General features: G+C 38.9%; 2 protein-coding genes across 2 annotated transcripts in view; one reads left to right on the plus strand and one right to left on the minus strand.

The window, feature by feature from the left end:
• The window catches only part of ccne1 (cyclin E1), a 335619-nt gene that overhangs the window by 83856 nt on the left and 232960 nt on the right, over nucleotides 1-18803 (minus strand). The gene's annotated exons all lie outside the window — the stretch shown is intronic.
• On the plus strand, nucleotides 1410-13076 carry LOC133630209 (gastrula zinc finger protein XlCGF8.2DB-like). The gene is made up of 2 exons (XM_062021646.1): nucleotides 1410-1852; nucleotides 8115-13076. Exons 1-2 carry the CDS (start codon nucleotides 1657-1659, stop codon nucleotides 9032-9034), a joined length of 1116 nt encoding a protein of 371 aa, XP_061877630.1. The 5' UTR covers nucleotides 1410-1656; the 3' UTR covers nucleotides 9035-13076.

Genomic DNA, 18803 nt, shown 5'->3' on the forward strand with positions numbered 1-18803 from the left:
ATATAATGCCTGTATCAGTCCGTTGTGGTGAAGAAGGAGCTGAGCCGGAAGGCAAAGCTCTCAATTTACCGGTCGATCTACGTTCCCATCCTCACCTATGGTCATGAGCTTTGGGTCATGATTCGGGTGGTCAGGTTTCGTACACGTCCGACCGGTAGTAGGCCACGGGGAAGACCCAGGACACGTTGGGAAGACTATCTCTCCCGGCTGGCCTGAGAACGCCTCGGGATCCCCCGGGAGGAGCTGGACGAAGTGGCTGGGGAGAGGGAAGTCTGGGCTTCCCTGCTTAGGCTGCTGCCCCCACGACCCGACCTCGGATAAGCGGAAGAAGATGGATGGAGGATATATAATGTAGGAACCAGAAATAGTAATAACCCTTTTGTGTGACTGAGTGGGGGAGGGAGGTTTTTTGGGTTGGTGCATTAATTGTAAGTGTATCTTGTGTTTTTAATGTTGATTTAATTTTTAAAAATTAAATAAAATTAAGAAAAATATATATGTATTTTTTTCTTTTTTTTTCTTGTGCGATACCAATCGATCCACGGACCGTTACCGGGCCGCAGCCCGGTGGTTGGGGACCACTGACTTTGATTGATTGATTGATTGATTGAGACTTTTATTAGTAGGTTGCACAGTGAAGTACATATTCCATACAATTGACCACTGAATGGTAACACCCCAATAAGTTTTTCAACTTGTTTAAGTCGGGGTCCACTTAAATTGATTAATGATACAGATATATATACTATCAGATATATACTATCATCATAATACAGTCATCACACAAGGTAATCACATTGAAATATTTACATTATTTACAATCAGGGGTGTGGAGGGGGGAGCGGGGGGGTAGGATATGGACAGCAAGTAGTGGACATAGAGAGAGAGAGAGAGAGAGAGAGAGAGAGAGAGAGAGAGAGAGAGAGAGAGAGAGAGAGAGAGAGAGAGAGAGAGAGAGAGAGAGAGAGAGAGAGAGAGAGAGAGAGATCAGAAGGCATAAGAAAAATTATCTGCATTTGATTGTTTACATTTGATTATTAGCAATCCGGGGAGGGTGTTAGTTTAGGGTTGAACTTTTATTGCGCTTTTGAAGGAGGATAGAGATGCCCTTTCTTTTATACTTATAGCATATAAGAATATTCTATTACTGTTAAGCAAACTATGAATAATAAAACATGTGTCCTTTATCATAACTACACGTATGACAAAAAAGGGGGTGAAAATCAGTGGTATTCAGTGAGGTAAGATGAATTAAATGCGCTGACAGTTCATTGCTCCTGCCAAATGAATTGCACTGATCACCACTCCAAGATGGCGGCCCCGCGTCTCGTCAGCGCCAGTAAGATGTCTATGGTCCAGTCTACCGGAAATCAAATACAAAGTAGTTCCCCCACACCGCGCATGCGCCAGCCGCCATCGTAGCCACACTATTCTCGAACAAGGTTCCAAAGCAAGTCTTGGGGGAAAAAGTTAGCAAAACGACGACATTATCGCCGGTTTTGTTCTCTTCTCGGGAAAATATTTCGCCAAAGCAAAGCTGAGACAAACTCGTCTTAGTGACTCGTCTGAGCTTCCCGGGCTAGCTTAGCTTGCTAGCTGCTATTAGAAAGCAGCACGTTGCTAAGTGTGAGTGTAAAGTGTTGTGGTTGTGGGAAAATGTGTCAAGTACGAACGCTGAAAGTGTTGCTGAGCCAGCAACTAACTGCTGCTGTGGAAGAAATATTTGTAGTGTTAGAAAGAACCATAGCGGAATACGTGGAGGAACTTTCTAGAACAAAAGAGGAGAACGAGCGACAACGTCAACTACTGGACGCTTTTGCCAAGAAGCCTCAAGTTGTGTTGCACAGGACAGGTTTGTTTACTTCTTTGTTGTTACTTCTCACATGTTCGCTTATTTCAGTTGAAGGACGACGAGAATGGATTCTTTTGAGGAATCTCTGGTCGCCAGCCTCCTGTAACACGACCACGTGACGTCTTTGCCACGTTTCTCTGTGCGAGAAAACTCTGCAAATGTTAGTTTTAAACTCTCTGCAAATGTTAGTTTTAAACTCTCTGCTAATGTTAGTTTTAAACTCTCTGCAAATGTTAGTTTTAAACTCTCTGCAAATGTTAGTTTTAAACTCTCTGCAAATGTTAGTTTTAAACTCTCTGCAAATGTTAGTTTTAAACTCTGCAAATGTTAGTTTTAAACTCTGCAAATGTTAGTTTTAAACTCTGCAAATGTTAGTTTTAAACTATCTGCTAATGTTAGTTTTAAACTCTCTGCAAATGTTAGTTTTAAACTCTGCAAATGTTAGTTTTAAACTATCTGCAAATGTTAGTTTTAAACTCTCTGCAAATGTTGGTTTTAAACTCTCTGCAAATGTTAGTTTTAAACTCTGCAAATGTTAGTTTTAAACTCTCTGCAAATGTTAGTTTTAAACTCTGCAAATGTTAGTTTTAAACTCTCTGCTAATGTTAGTTTTAAACTCTCTGCAAATGTTAGTTTTAAACTCTGCAAATGTTAGTTTTAAACTCTCTGCAAATGTTAGTTTTAAACTCTGCAAATGTTAGTTTTAAACTCTCTGCAAATGTTAGTTTTAAACTCTGCAAATGTTAGTTTTAAACTCTGCAAATGTTAGTTTTAAACTATCTGCAAATGTTAGTTTTAAACTCTCTGCAAATGTTAGTTTTAAACTCTCTGCAAATGTTAGTTTTAAACTCTGCAAATGTTAGTTTTAAACTCTCTGCAAATGTTAGTTTTAAACTCTGCAAATGTTAGTTTTAAACTCTCTGCTAATGTTAGTTTTAAACTCTCTGCAAATGTTAGTTTTAAACTCTGTAAATGTTAGTTTTAAACTCTCTGCAAATGTTGGTTTTAAACCATCTGCGAAGGATAGTTTTAAACCATCTTCAAAGGTTAGTTTTTAAAGTTTGACGTTTAAACTATCTGCAAAGGTTAGTATACAAAAATTTGCAAACTCTGTCAGTTAAATAAAAGTTGATCCTATCCTAGTTTTAAAATATCTGCGAAGGTTGTACGGAGTCAGCTGGACTCTTGTTTATCATTGAAGACTATTCAAAAAACATTTTAGTCATATGACCTGATGACGTTTATTAGTTTAGTTTATCAATTTATTTTAAACACAACAAACATCTGTGTGAGAGGACTTTTAAACTATCTGCAAATGTAAGCTTTTAACTACTTGCAAAGGTTAGTATAAACAAATTAGCAAACGCTGTCGGATAAATAAAAGTCGATCCTATCCTAGTTTTAAAATATCTGCGAAGGTTGTACGGAGTCTTGTTGTTTATTATTGAAGACTATTCAGAAAACTTTTAAGTCATATGAGCTGATGAAGTTTACTAGTTTAGTTTACCAATTTATTTTAAACACAACAAACCAAAAGTACTCGGCGGCTACACAATTCAAACAAAAAGCACTACCAATACAATATTTTCATCTGCAAAGAACTATAGTATTATTACAAGAAAAATAAAGTAAACATGGTGTGCGTAGGCTACATCTTACAGATTATACCAAAACAAATATTATGCAAGTGTTGCAGGTTCCAGGTAGCCAGGACAAGCAGTCAGATAATAATGTCCTGTTAAACAGGACAAAAAAGCACACAGAACGTTTCAGATGTTTACAGGATGGTCGCTCTCATCAGAATTTATTAACAGAAATTACAAATTCACTTCATTTCCCATATCTTTTGTCACTTTGTATTATCATGTTAATGTCTTTTACTTTATCTTCACCTCTATTTTCATCAAAACACTCAATAAACTATCATTAAACCATTACTGTATCACTGGAGTTATAATTACCATAACAATACTGTATGCCTTTCCCATATATATTCACATATCCACATCATCACTCCAAAACATACAATATAGTGCCCAATTAGACCTTATTTCACTGTCTTGTTTTTCTCTGGAATATTCACCTTTAACTTAATGCACTTTTTAAGCAACATTCATTTAAACACTTTACTTTTCTTCATATTCTTCTTATAATAGCAGCTTTAAGTTACTGTACTTGAAATGTTCATTGACCATTCCTGAGAGCTTAATTTATATAATGTTGCGTCGGACCAGCTCTTCCTCCAAGGGAATCTAAATGAATGGTTAATCCCAAATTCTTTCGATGACGTATACGCTGAGTAAGAAGGATCACCAGGACAGAATAGGAATATTATCAAGTTTTACTGAAAATTTCAGGAGATCAGCTTAACCAATACATTCATATCGGCTACTGTAGTTGATCTAACACTCGAACGGAAGAGCCCACTTCTTGCAAAACAAAGAAGGCCCCCACCTGTCTGAGAAGGAACACGGCTTCACTGTTCCACTACAGATAAGACAAAAAGGAGTATTCCATCTCCTACAGTGCAAGCCTTCAAGGTAACACACATAGTTTACTTGCGGACATAAGAGAAGAAATAGAAAGAGTACAAATGGAAAAACACTAGCTGCTTCACACATGACTATGAATAAAAAGAAATAACTCTTAAACATATATATATGCATTCTTCACAATAACCACGTCTAAACACAACAAAATAGCATGTAAAACCTCTTTCGGAACACACATTATACAAGAATACATTATAAAATCAATAACAAAACGGGAGCTCAAATTTGGGAGTCTGAATTAGGATCAGAAGTTCCTATACAACCATTGCGCACTCACGTTGCCATTTTGTATTGATTACTGCAGCTGTGCACTGGATTCATTCACAAATACAAACTACCACTTGCAAACACTTAAGAGTTAGGCTCCACCATCAGAATGTGTACTTAAACTGATAAAGATCACATGGATACTATTCAGTGAGTTGATTTCACCAAAACTAACCTGTTATACAGGAGGAAAAAGCTCATTCTTACCATGAATTGATTAACGTGGACAACTTAAACAAGTTGAAAAACTTATTGGGGTGTTACCATTTAGTGGTCAATTGTACGGAATATGTACTGAACTGTGCAATCTACTAGTAAAAGTTTCAATCAATCAATCAAAAAGCACACAGAACGTTTCAGATGTTTACAGGCTGGTCGCCCTCATCAGAATGACAAGAAGCATTCAATTGGGAAGAAACGCCCTACTGCCCCCTACTGACCAATGTGAATACTGATAAATGTGGAACGGCAGCTCCAAAAACGAATTCAAACCACAAAATAAAATAAATAAATCAACACACAAATGTGACACATTACAGTGTTTCCCATAAACTGCCAAGATACCTGTGGCGGTGGGGGCGTGGCTATGGGCGTGGTCACCATGATATCATCGAGTAGTTTGCATAATTTACTACAATGATTTGATTTTCTCTAAAAAGGCTCCAAAAATGTATACTTAATAATAACAGTTTTGTTTTAAACGTCCATCCATCCATCCATTTTACAATATAATCACAACACTTTATGTACATATTTATATACATATTTGAACAATAAGTTATTCACTGAAATATATTTATTAATTGTGGTTCTTACAAAAAATATATCTTATGAAAATATAAAAGCTAAAATGTCTCTTAAAGCTCTGCCCCTTTAATTAGTGCATACTAAATAATTTAACTTTAGCCTACTACTACAACCATATTATTTACCAGCAACATAAAGTGAAACAGAGGCAGAGGTGTCCTGCCACAGTCAGTAACAAATAAACAGAAAACAGTAGTGGTGGTAGATAGACACAGAGCTTCATCAAACATCTGATCCACTGAACAAAGAGCTCCAAAAATCTTGATCCTTCACTTCTCTTTTGTAAAGTAAATCTAAACAGCCGATATGGGCATCTACATCAACTATATCATTTGCCTGAGAAGCTGGACAGGACAAAAAAAATAAATAATTTTGTGGCGGCCTTAATTCTTTCGTGGCGGGCCGCCACAAATAAATGAATGTGTGAGAAACACTGTATATATTGATATATAATGTAGGAAGCAGAATATTAATAACAGAAAGAAACAACCCTTTTGTGTGAATGAGTGTAAATGGGGGAGGGAGGTTTTTTGGCTTGGTGCACTAATTGTAAGTGTATCTTGTGTTTTTTATGTGGATTTAATATAAATTAAAAAAACGATACCGATAATAAAAAACAACGATACCGATAATTTCCGATATTACATTCTAAAGCATTTATCGTCCGATAATATCTTCCGAACCGAACCGAAGCCCCCGTACCGAAATGGTTCAATACAAATCATACTTGCCAACCCTCCCGTTTTTAGCGGGAGAATCCCGATATTCAGCGCCTCTCCCGACAACCTCCCGGCAGAGATTTTCTCCCGACAAACTCCCGGTATTCAGCCGGAGCTGGAGGCCACGCCCCCTCCAGCTCAATGCGGACCTGAGACTGAGTGGGGACAGCCTGTTCTCACGTCCGCTTTCCCACAATATAAACAGCTTGCCTGCCCAAAGATGTCATAACATCTCGGGCTTTTATAGAGTGCACAACTGCGCACGCAAGAAGGAGACGAAGCAGAAGAACGAGGAAATTACAGACATGGCGGCCGAAATGATGTACTCATCATGAACGGAAAAGTTAAACAGGAAAATACTGCCATCTAATGGATAGCCACTGGAACACTGAAATTCAAGTATTTTATTTTTTTTCTATGTAAATAAAATAAAAAAATATTAGGGATGTCCGATAATGGCTTTTTGCCGATATTCCGATATTGTCCAACTCTTTAATTACCGATACCGATATCAACCGATACCGATATCAACCGATATATGCAGTCGTGGAATTAACACATTATTATGCCTAATTTTGACAACCAGGTATGGTGAAGATAAGGTACTTTTTTAAAAAAAATAGTAAAATAAGATAAATAAATTAAAAACATTTTCTTGAATAAAAAAGAAAGTACAACAATATAAAAAACAGTTACATAGAAACTAGTAATGAATGAAAATGAGTAAAATTAACTGTTAAAGGTTAGTACTATTAGTGGAGCAGCAGCACGCACAATCATGTGTGCTTACGGACTGTATCCCTTGCAGACTGTATTGATATATATTGATATATCATGTAGGAAGCAGAATATTAATAACAGAAAGAAACAACCCTTTTGTGTGAATGAGGAGGGAGGTTTTTTGGGTTGGTGCACTAATTGTAAGTGTATCTTGTGTTTTTTATGTTGATTTAATTAAAAAAAACAAAAAAAAAACGATACCGATAATAAAAAAACGATACCGATAATTTCCGATATTACATTTTAACGCATATATCGGCCGATAATATCGGCAGGCCGATATTATCGGACATCTCTAAAAAAAATATATATATATATATATATAGCTAGAATTCACTGAAAGTCAAGTATTTCATATATATATATATATATATATATATATATATATATATATATATATATATACCGTAATTTCCGGACTATAAGCCGCACCTGACTATAAGCCGCACCAGCTAAATTTAGGGGAAAATACAGATTGCTCCATATATAAGCCGCACCCGACTATAAGCCGCAGGGTTTTGATGTGTAATTAGCGTAGTATATAGGGGTTCCTGCTACCACGGAGGGGATTGTCGGGACAGAGATGACTGTTTGGGAACGCAAAGCGTCCCATTTATTAACAATAAATCTTTCAATCATTCAATCAAACTTTCACATCTTTGACATGGCGAACAGCATTCGTGCAGAGTACAAATAATACAACGGTTCAAAGTAACACAAAGTGCTCGCCTGTACGTTATCAAAATAACCAGCCTACTGGTATACGAAAAGTCAGTCTTTAATCATTGTGTCATCGTCTTCCTCCTGTGTACTAAAACCACCGAAATCCTCTTCGTCGGTGTCGGAGAAGAACAGGCCGTATATAAGCCGCACCCTTGTATAAGCCGCAGGGACCAGAACGAGGGGAAAAAGTAGCGGCTTATAGTCCGGAAATTACGGTATGTATGAAATACTCGAGTTGGTGAATTCTAGCTGTAAATAACCACGCCCCCCGCCCCCAAACAACCCACCCCCCACCTCCCGATATTGGAGGTCTCAAGGTTGGCAAGTATGATACAAATACACGTACCGTTACACCCCTAGTATTCATACTTGGAGCCAACATAAGACTTCATGTTCTTATCTTGTGTCCTTCAGATCGCCGTAAAGAACACCTCCCCCCCTCTGAGCTGCCGAAGGAGCAGGAGGAGCCAGAGCCCCCTCACATCGATGACGTGGTGAAACAGAAGGTGAGGACCGAAGCTGACGGAGACCAAATAGAAAACCTCCTACCTCCACTATCAGACTGTGACAACATGACGTCAGACTCTTCTGACGCCGATGAAGACTCCAAAGCTGAAGCGACGTGTCAACCTGACGACGCGCGCTTGACGTGCTCTCACTGTGGTGAAACCCTCCGAAGCCAGCTTCTCCTGGAGGAACACACGAAGCGTCACGTGGCCGACAAGTCCGTGCAGTGCACCGAGGAGGAGAACCTCTTCAAACAGGAGGTCCAGACGGAAGCTAATGGAGAGCAAATAGAAAACCTCCTACCTCCGCTGTCAGACTGTGACGGCATGTCGTCCAACATTTCAAGTTCCGACTCTGACGATGAAGACCCCGGAGCCGACGCCGAGGGCCCCGCTGACAACACGCCCCTGGTGTGCGCTCACTCCGGCAAAGCCTTCAAGAGCAAGAGTCTCCTGAACGAGCACATGAAGTGTCACAAGGCGGTCAAAACCGTCAAATGCACCGTCTGCGGGAAACGCTTGGGTCAGGGCCACTTTGCCCGACACCTCAGGCTGCACACGGGAGAGAAACCGTACGAATGCCCCGTCTGCGGCAAGAGGTTCGCGCGGGGGGACGGCATGAGTAAGCACATGAAGCAACACGCCAAAGGGAAGCCGTATCGCTGCGCGGTCTGCAGCGCCGAGTTTTCTAATCGCAGCGGGCTGATTCGCCACAAGCAGAAGCACAAGGACATGAAACTGTTCTTCTGCTCCGTGTGCAAGACGTCCTTTCCCGACCGCACCAGCTTGATCGAACACACCAGAAGGCACGTTCACGAGGGTCTTTAGGGACGACAAGTCCAGTACTTTTGAAGTCCGTGTCGTACACACAGTCCACATTTTGTTGTTTGAAGAACGTCAACTCTTGACTCATCCGAAAACGATACTCTGTTTACATGTCGTGACTTGAACATCAACCCAGTGTGAGTGATGTTGTTATTGCGAGGGCTGACGCAGACGGACTATTTATAGCAGCGCCGCTTTCCACATCAACTGGTGAGCTGCTTCCTTGCTCGTAGATCACAAAACCATACCTCTCACCTGGATAGTAGAAGGCTGAGGACGCATTCCGACAAGTTTGTACACTTTGACAGCCGATTTAGACCCAGGAAAAGGCAACGACGACACAATAAGACGCTCGGTTCCGCCCTCCTTTTGCGAGGATTATGAGTCATTCCTCATCCAAACGGGAGCATAACAAGATTCTGTATCCTAACCACAGCAGACCTCGTACAGTCAGCGATGTTTTACCGTAGTTTTCGGAGTATAAGTCGCTCCGGAGTATAAGTCGCACCGGCCGAAAATGCATAATAAAGAAGGGAAAAAACATCTAAATCCCATGAAATCTTATACGTCTAGTCTCTTACGTGAAAGAGATAAATAGTATTATTTGATATTTTACGCTAATGTGTTCATCATTTCACGCATAAGTCGCTCCTGAGAGTATAAGTCGCACCCCCGGCCAAACTATGAAAAAAAACTGCCACTTATAGTCCGAAAAATACGGTATGAGTGTTGTTATTGCGAGGGCTGACGCAGACGGACTATTTATAGCAGTGCCGCTTTCCACATCAACTGGTGAGCTGCTTCCTCGCTCGTAGATCACAAACCATGCCTCTCACCTGGATAGTAGAAGGCTGAGGACGCATTCCGACAAGTTTGTACGCTTTGACAGCCGATTTAGACCCAGGAAAAGGCAACGACGACACAATAAGACGCTCGGTTCCGCCCTCCTTTTGCGAGGATTATGAGTCATTCCTCATCCAAACGGGAGTACAACAAGATTCTGTATCCTAACCACAGCAGACCTCGTACAGTCAGCGATGTTTTACCGTAGTTTTCGGAGTATAGGTCGCTCCTGAGTATAAGTCGCACCGGCCGAAAATGCATAATAAAGAAGGGAAAAAACATCTAAATCCCATGAAATCTTATACGTCTAGTCTCTTACGTGAATGACATCAATAATATTATTTGGTATTTTACGCTAATGTGTTCATAATTTCACGCATAAATCGCTCCTGAGTATAAGTCGCACCCCCGGCCAAACTATGAAAAAAACTGCGACTTATAGTCCGAAAAATACGGTATGAGTGATGTTGTTATTGCGAGGGCTGACGCAGACGGACTATTTATAGCAGCGCCGCTTTCCACATCAACTGGTGAGCTGCTTCCTTGCTCGTAGATCACAAAACCATACCTCTCACCTGGATAGTAGAAGGCTGAGGACGCATTCCGACAAGTTTGTACACTTTGACAGCCGATTTACACCCAGGAAAAGGCAACGACGACACAATAGGACGCTCGGTTCCGCCCTCCTTTTGCGAGGATTATGAGTCATTCCTCATCCAAACGGGAGTATAACAAGATTCTGTATCCTAACCACAGCAGACCTCGTACAGTCAGCGATGTTTTACCGTAGTTTTCGGAGTATAAGTCGCACCGGCTGAAAATGCATAATAAAGAAGGGAAAAAACATCTAAATCCCATGAAATCTTATACGTCTAGTCTCTTACGTGAATGAGATAAATAGTATTATTTGATATTTTACGCTAATGTGTTCATAATTTCACACATAAGTCGCTCCTGAGTATAAGTCGCACCCCCGGGCAAACTATGAAAAAAAACTGCCACTTATAGTCCGAAAAATACGGTATGAGTGTTGTTATTGCGAGGGCTGACGCAGACGGACTATTTATAGCAGCGCCGCTTTCCACATCAACTGGTGAGCTGCTTCCTTGCTCGTAGATCACAAACCATGCCTCTCACCTGGATAGTCGAAGGCTGAGGACGCACTCCGACAAGTTTGTACACTTTGACAGCCGATTTAGACCCAGGAAAAGGCAACGACGACACAATAAGACGCTCGGTTCCGCCCTCCTTTTGCGAGGATTATGAGTCATTCCTCATCCAAACGGGAGTATAACAAGATTCTGTATCCTAACCACAGCAGACCTCGTACAGTCAGCGATGTTTTACCGTAGTTTTCTGAGTATAAGTCGCACCGGCCGAAAATGCATAATAAAGAAGGGAAAAAACATCTAAATCCCATGAAATCTTATACGTCTAGTCTCTTACGTGAATGAGATCAATAGTATTATTTGATATTTTACGCTAATGTGTTCATAATTTCACACATAAGTCGCTCCTGAGTATAAGTCGCACCCCCGGGCAAACTATGAAAAAAAACTGCCACTTATAGTCCGAAAAATACGGTATGAGTGTTGTTATTGCGAGGGCTGACGCAGACGGACTATTTATAGCAGCGCCGCTTTCCACATCAACTGGTGAGCTGCTTCCTTGCTCGTAGATCACAAACCATGCCTCTCACCTGGATAGTCGAAGGCTGAGGACGCACTCCGACAAGTTTGTACACTTTGACAGCCGATTTAGACCCAGGAAAAGGCAACGACGACACAATAAGACGCTCGGTTCCGCCCTCCTTTTGCGAGGATTATGAGTCATTCCTCATCCAAACGGGAGTATAACAAGATTCTGTATCCTAACCACAGCAGACCTCGTACAGTCAGCGATGTTTTACCGTAGTTTTCTGAGTATAAGTCGCACCGGCCGAAAATGCATAATAAAGAAGGGAAAAAACATCTAAATCCCATGAAATCTTATACGTCTAGTCTCTTACGTGAATGACATCAATAATATTATTTGATATTTTACGCTAATGTGTTCATAATTTCACGCATAAGTCGCTCCTGAGTATAAGTCGCACCCCCGGCCAAACTATGAAAAAAACTGCGACTTATAGTCCGAAAAATACGGTATGAGTGATGTTGTTATTGCGAGGGCTGACGCAGACGGACTATTTATAGCAGCGCCGCTTTCCACATCAACTGGTGAGCTGCTTCCTCGCTCGTAGATCACAAACCATGCCTCTCACCTGGATAGTCGAAGGCTGAGGACGCACTCCGACAAGTTTGTACACTTTGACAGCCGATTTAGACCCAGGAAAAGGCAACGACGACACAATAAGACGCTCGGTTCCGCCCTCCTTTTGCGAGGATTATGAGTCATTCCTCATCCAAACGGGAGTACAACAAGATTCTGTATCCTAACCACCGCAGACCTCGTACAGTCAGCGATGTTTTACCGTAGTTTTCGGAGTATAGGTCGCTCCTGAGTATAAGTCGCACCGGCCGAAAATGCATAATAAAGAAGGGAAAAAACATCTAAATCCCATGAAATCTTACACGTCTAGTCTCTTACGTGAATGACATCAATAATATTATTTGATATTTTACGCTAATGTGTTCATAATTTCACGCATAAGTCGCTCCTGAGTATAAGTCGCACCCCCGGCCAAACTATGAAACAAAACTGCCACTTATAGTCGGAAAAATACGGTCGGTAAACATGACATGTTACAAATGTGCCTGTTACTACAGTACATATATACTTAGTGTATATAAAACCTTAATGATATGTTTGGATGTTTGTTGGGGCTTTTATAAGCGGAGACAACCTTCTGATTGCATTTATTTAATATTTAAAATGTTCCAGCACAAACAAAAGTGTTTATGTCTACCTGATGATTGTGAACGGTATACAAAGTTCCTCAAAAAAGTGTACTTCCCCTTTAAGGTTGTTTGTATTAAAAAAAAGGAAGTTCTGATTCCAGTTTGTCGGGCAGCTCGTCTCACCTCATTTTGTTTGGATTTCAATTTGTCTTGTATTTACTTATAGTATTCAGTTATAGTATTGTTGCACATCTTACTGGAGCCCTGTTGACTATGTGCCTTCAAGTGTAACAAATAAATGTTACGTTGTGAAAAGTTGTTTTTTGAAAAGTGTAATGTCTGCTAATTAAAGATGACCTTTTCGGTTGATCTCCTGCTTTTATATGATGTCATTAGTTTTGCATTTTGAAAATTCAGAGTTCAAGCGCAAAGACCGATAAACGCCGATTTACCACTGATGTGTATTTCTGGTTTTGTGGGCAGAAGGGCGACACGGCAGTGCGGCCGGATCAAAAGAGACGTCTGAGACGCTTTGGGGCGGTATAGCTCGGTTGGTAGAGCGGCCGTGCCAGCAACTTGAGGGTTGCAGGTTCGATCCCCGCTTCCGCCATCCTAGTCACTGCCGTTGTGTCCTTGGGCAAGACACTTTACCCACCTGCTCCCAGTGCCACCCACACTGGTTTGAATGTAACTTAGATATTGGGTTTCACTATGTAAAGCGCTTTGAGTCACTTGAGAAAAAGCGCTATATAAATGTAATTCACTTCACTAATTCACTTCACTTTGCTGAACCAAACGTTTCTTTATTACAAGCGAGTGTCATTACACAGGACTGCAGTACCTGGAGGAGGTCAAAAAAGGAGGCACTCCTGACTTGTGTCAAGTTAGTTGAAACCCTCTATCACAGTGGTCCCCAACCACCGATTGGTACCGGGCCGCACAAGAATTAAAACATTTTTTTTTTTTTTTTTTTTTAATGAAATCAACATAAAAAACACAATATATACATTATATATCAATATAGATCAATACAGCCTACAGGGATACAGTCCGTAAGCACACATGATTGTATTTATTTACGTAAAAAAAATGTATATATATATATATTTTTTTTTTTTATGAAATCAACATAAAAAACACAATATATACATTCTATATCAATATAGATCAATACAGCCTGCAGGGATACAGTCCGTAAGCACACATGATTGTATTTATTTATGTAAAAAAAAAATTTTTTTTTTTGTTATTTTTTTTTTATGAAATCAACATAAAAAACACAATATATACATTCTAGATCAATATAGATAAATACAGCCTGCAGGGATACAGTCCGTAAGCACACATGATTGTATTTATTTATGTAAAAAAAAAAAAAAAAAACTTTTTTTTTTTTCTTTTTTTTAATGTAATCAACATATATTTTTTTTTTTTTTTTTTTTTTAATGAAATCAACATAAAAAACACAATATATACATTCTATATCAATATAGATCAATACAGCCTGCAGGGATACAGTCTGTAAGCACACATGATTGTATTTATTTATGTAAAAAAAAATTATTTTTTTTTTTTAAAAATGAAATCAACATAAAAAACACAATATATACATTCTATATCAATATAGATAAATACAGCCTGCAGGGATACAGTCCGTAAGCACACATGATTGTATTTATTTATGTAAAAAAAATGGTATGTATTTATGTAAAAAAAAAAATTATTATTATTATTTTTTTTTTTTTTTATGAAATCAACATAAAAAACACAATATATACATTCTATATCAATATAGATCAATACAGCCTGCAGGGATACAGTCCGTAAGCACACATGATTGTATTTATTTATGTGAAAAAAAAACATTTTTTATGTTGATTTCATTAAAAAAAAAAAAAAAAAAACTTTTTTTTTTTTTTTTTTTTTTTTAATGAAATCAACATAAAAAAATTTTTTTTTTAAAATGAAATCAACATAAAAAACACAATATATACATTCTATATCAATATAGATCAATACAGCCTGCAGGGATACAGTCCGTAAGCACACATGATTGTATTTATTTATGTAAAATACACCCCCTCCCCCCCCCCCACCGGTCCGTGGGACAAATTTTCAAGCTTTGACCGGTCCGCAGCTACAAAAAGGTTGGGGACCACTGCTCTATCACACCCGCCTATGCCCGGCATAACCGAATGGCCTAGATATATAATCAGATATATACCCCAGAGTGTAATCAAGATTGTAATCACAACATATTTAATCAAGTGTGTTAAACTTGTATTATTACACATTCTTATTTGTATTATCCCAGTATGATAAAAGAAAGTACTTAAGACTGTAAGGATGAGATGTGAAGGAATAACCTGTAATGACCCTAGCCAATTACGTGACTAGAGACACGTTATTGCCAGAAAGCACGGATGTCAGTGGAAACTACGACTAACAGGCCAGCAAAAACAGGAAGTTGGGGAAGATTCTGGAAAGTACCAGAATCTTCCAGACAGCACGTGATGGCACGTATACTGTATCTATCCAATGAAATGTTAGTACAATGTGATGAGCTGTACTCCAAGACCAAAAAAGGAGTTGTTTGTCTTAGAAATGTACCGGCCCACTTTGAAGGGCATAAAAGGGTGCAGAATTTGCTATTATACGGGATTCGTGCTTGGACAAGCCATCGGATGGAAGACGGAGAGGACTCCTGACTGCTTGGACAAGAACTTTTCCAAATCTCCAAGAACTATCTCCATCCTATCTTGGCGATTGTATTGTACCATATGTCCCGGCAAGAAATCTGCCTTCAAAGAACTCCGGCTTATTAGTGATTCCCAGAGCCCAAAAAGTCTGCGGGCTATAGAGCGTTTTCTATTGGGGCTCCAGTACTCTGGAATGCCCTCCCGGTCACAGTTAGAGATGCTACCTCAGTAGAAGCATTTAAGTCCCATCTTAAAACTCATTTGTATACTCTAGCCTTTAAATAGACCCCCTTTTTAGACCAGTTGATCTGCCGTTTCTTTTCTTTTCTCCTCTGCCCCCCTCTCCCTTGTGGAGAGAGGGGGGCGGACACACAGGTCCGGTGGCCATGGATGAAGTGCTGGCTGTCCAGAGTCAGGACCCGGGGTGGACTGCTCGCCTGTGCATCGGTTGGGGACATCTCTGCGCTGCTGACCCGTCTCCGCTCAAGATGGTCTCCTGCTGGCCCCACTATGGACTGGACTCTCACTATTATGTTAGATCCACTATGGACTGGACTCTCACTATTATGTTAGATCCACTGTGGACTGAACTCTCACACTATTATGTTAGATCCACTATGGACTGGACTCTCATTATTATGTTAGATCCACTATGGACTGGACTCTCACTATTATGTTAGATCCACTATGGACTGGACTCTCACACTATTATGTTAGATCCACTATGAACTGGACTCTCACTATTATGTTAGATCCACTATGGACTGGACTCTCACACTATTATGTTAGATCCACTATGGACTGGACTCTCACACTATTATGTTAGATCCGCTGTGGACTGAACTCTCACACTATTATGTTAGATCCACTATGGACTGGACTCTCACACTATTATGTTAGATCCACTATGGACTGGACTCTCACTATTATGTTAGATCCACTATGGGCTGGACTCTCACACTATTATGTTAGATCCACTATGGACTGGACTCTCACTATTATGTTAGATCCACTATGGCAGGGGTCACCAACCTTTTTGAAACCAAGGGCTACTTCTTGGGTAGTGATTACTGCGAAGGGCTACCAGTTAGATACACACTTAAATAAATTGCCAGAAATAGCCAATTTGCTCAATTTACCTTTGACTCTGTTATTATTAATAATTAATGATATTTATCTTTGTGGAAACACTCATCATCTTAATGATTTCTCACAATAAATATATATAGAAACAGATAAATATCAATATGCAACACTTTATTTTTATATTTTCTCTAAGTGCACATTTTTCAAATTGAACATTTTCAAATGATCACTTCTAAGACAGTCTTGTGAAATCACAATATCCCATTTTAACTAGCTAGCCACTAACATTTTTGAACAAATCATGAATTACTTTGCACCATGTTTGTACAAATAATAACTCATGTAAAATACAAAAGTAAACTCTCAAATTTTTAAATCATGTCACACTTTGAACTGGACACCAAATCTGTTATCTGTTTCTTTGTCAGTTAGTGGGAAGCCTGGCATTGCATGCTGTTAACTAGTGTGTTGTACTCTGCTGTGTAACTTGACACTGCAACTCTGAGTGAGTCTTGCAGATGTGCATCAGTGAGGCGTGTTCTGTGTTTGTTCTTGATGAAGTTCATGTCAGAAAAGGCTGATTCACAAAGATAAGATTTTTCCTCATTGTTTGCGGAACCTTCTTAATCTTTTGGACATATTTTCACAGCAATCTGGCCTTAAGCTTAATTATGATGAATGTAAAATGTTAAGGATCGGAAATCTAAAGGGAACGTCCTTTCGAATTGAATGCAAAGTGCCTGTTTTGAGGACAGATGGACCAGTTAACATACTTGGTGTTGTTGTCCCAGAAAATCTGGAAGATCTAGGCTCAGTAAATTATGATAATCGACTAAGAAAGCTGGACAAAATTATGCAATTATGGAAAGGGAAATCCCTAACCTTGTATGGTAAAATGTCTATTGCCAACTCGTTAATTATTCCTCAATTTATTTATTTGTTTTTGTCATTACCAGCTCCATCACAAAACTTTTTTAAGATTTATGAGCGGAGGGTCTTCGATTTTGTCTGGAACGGCAAACCAGAAAAGATTAAAAGAAAGGTTTTGTACAAAGAGTATGAATATGGGGGCCTGAAACTTCTCAACCTTGAAGCTATGTGTCTGTCTTTAAAAGCATCAATTGTTCCAAAGATGTATTTAAACATTGAGTGGTACACAAATGTCCTGTTGGACAAAAAACATGTACTGTATCAAAAGAAATTGTATCCTTTTTTACAAGTGATCCCCTCCCAGAGAGTCTGCTGGAAACATGTTTCCTTTATATAAAAGGAAACAATCCTCTCACAGTGGTGTTTTCAATTTTATGTGCCAGAAAAAAGAGACGATATTTTGCAGCAGTTAATATGGATGAACTCTAATATTGTAATAGATGGAAAGCCTTTCTTTTGGAAAAATATGTTTGAAAGAGGAATCCTTTTTGTCAATGATATTATCAATGAGAATTATGAAGTATGATGAATTTAGAGCTATGTATGGTGATGCTTGCTCAAGCTTTTCATTTTATCAACTAACTGGAGTCATTGGGAAAAGATGGAAACAAATAATTAATTATGGAACTACTAAATTATTAGTTTGTAAACATCTAATAAGAAATTCTAGTTGGCAAAAAGGAACTAAAATAAATAGAAAAAGATATAATTTTTATTTAATAAAGAAATCTTTGAAGGCTGCCTCATACAACACAAATGGAAAATGGGAGGACTTTTTTGACTGCCCGTTGCCATGGGATGCCATATTCAAACTAATCTATAAAACCACTATCGATGTGCAAAATCGTTATTTTCAAATTAAAATTATTTATAACTTCTTACCCACAGGGAAAATGTTAAAATTATGGAATATGACAGAGTCAGATGATTGCCCATTTTGTTGTCAGGAGCCTGAATCCACCCTGCATTTGTTTTGGTATTGTCATATTGTGTCTTTGTTTTGGGTGGAAGTTGAAAAAATGTGTTTAAGGATTGGTTTGTTTATGAAGCTTAATGTGGTTTCTGTTATTTTAGGAGAGTTCATTGACAATCATGATTTAGTCAATTTAATTATAGTACTCTGTAAAATGTTTATTTTTAAGGCCAAAAACAGATATTCACTTAGTATTACTTTCTTTAAAACATTTATTCAGTATTTTCTAACTTTAGAAAGTTACATGGTTGAAAACGATAATGATGCCAAAAAACATTTAAAAAAAAGATGAGAAGTCCTCAAAGGCTTATTTTGAAAGTATAATTATGTTTATAGATTATATGATATGTGTTGTTGTGTTCCCTAATTTGAGTGACCTGGACATAATCTGGACTGTACAT

The sequence above is a fragment of the Entelurus aequoreus genome, linkage group LG02 (assembly GCF_033978785.1).
Source record: "Entelurus aequoreus isolate RoL-2023_Sb linkage group LG02, RoL_Eaeq_v1.1, whole genome shotgun sequence".
In the NCBI taxonomy this organism is placed as follows: Eukaryota; Metazoa; Chordata; class Actinopteri; order Syngnathiformes; family Syngnathidae; genus Entelurus; species Entelurus aequoreus.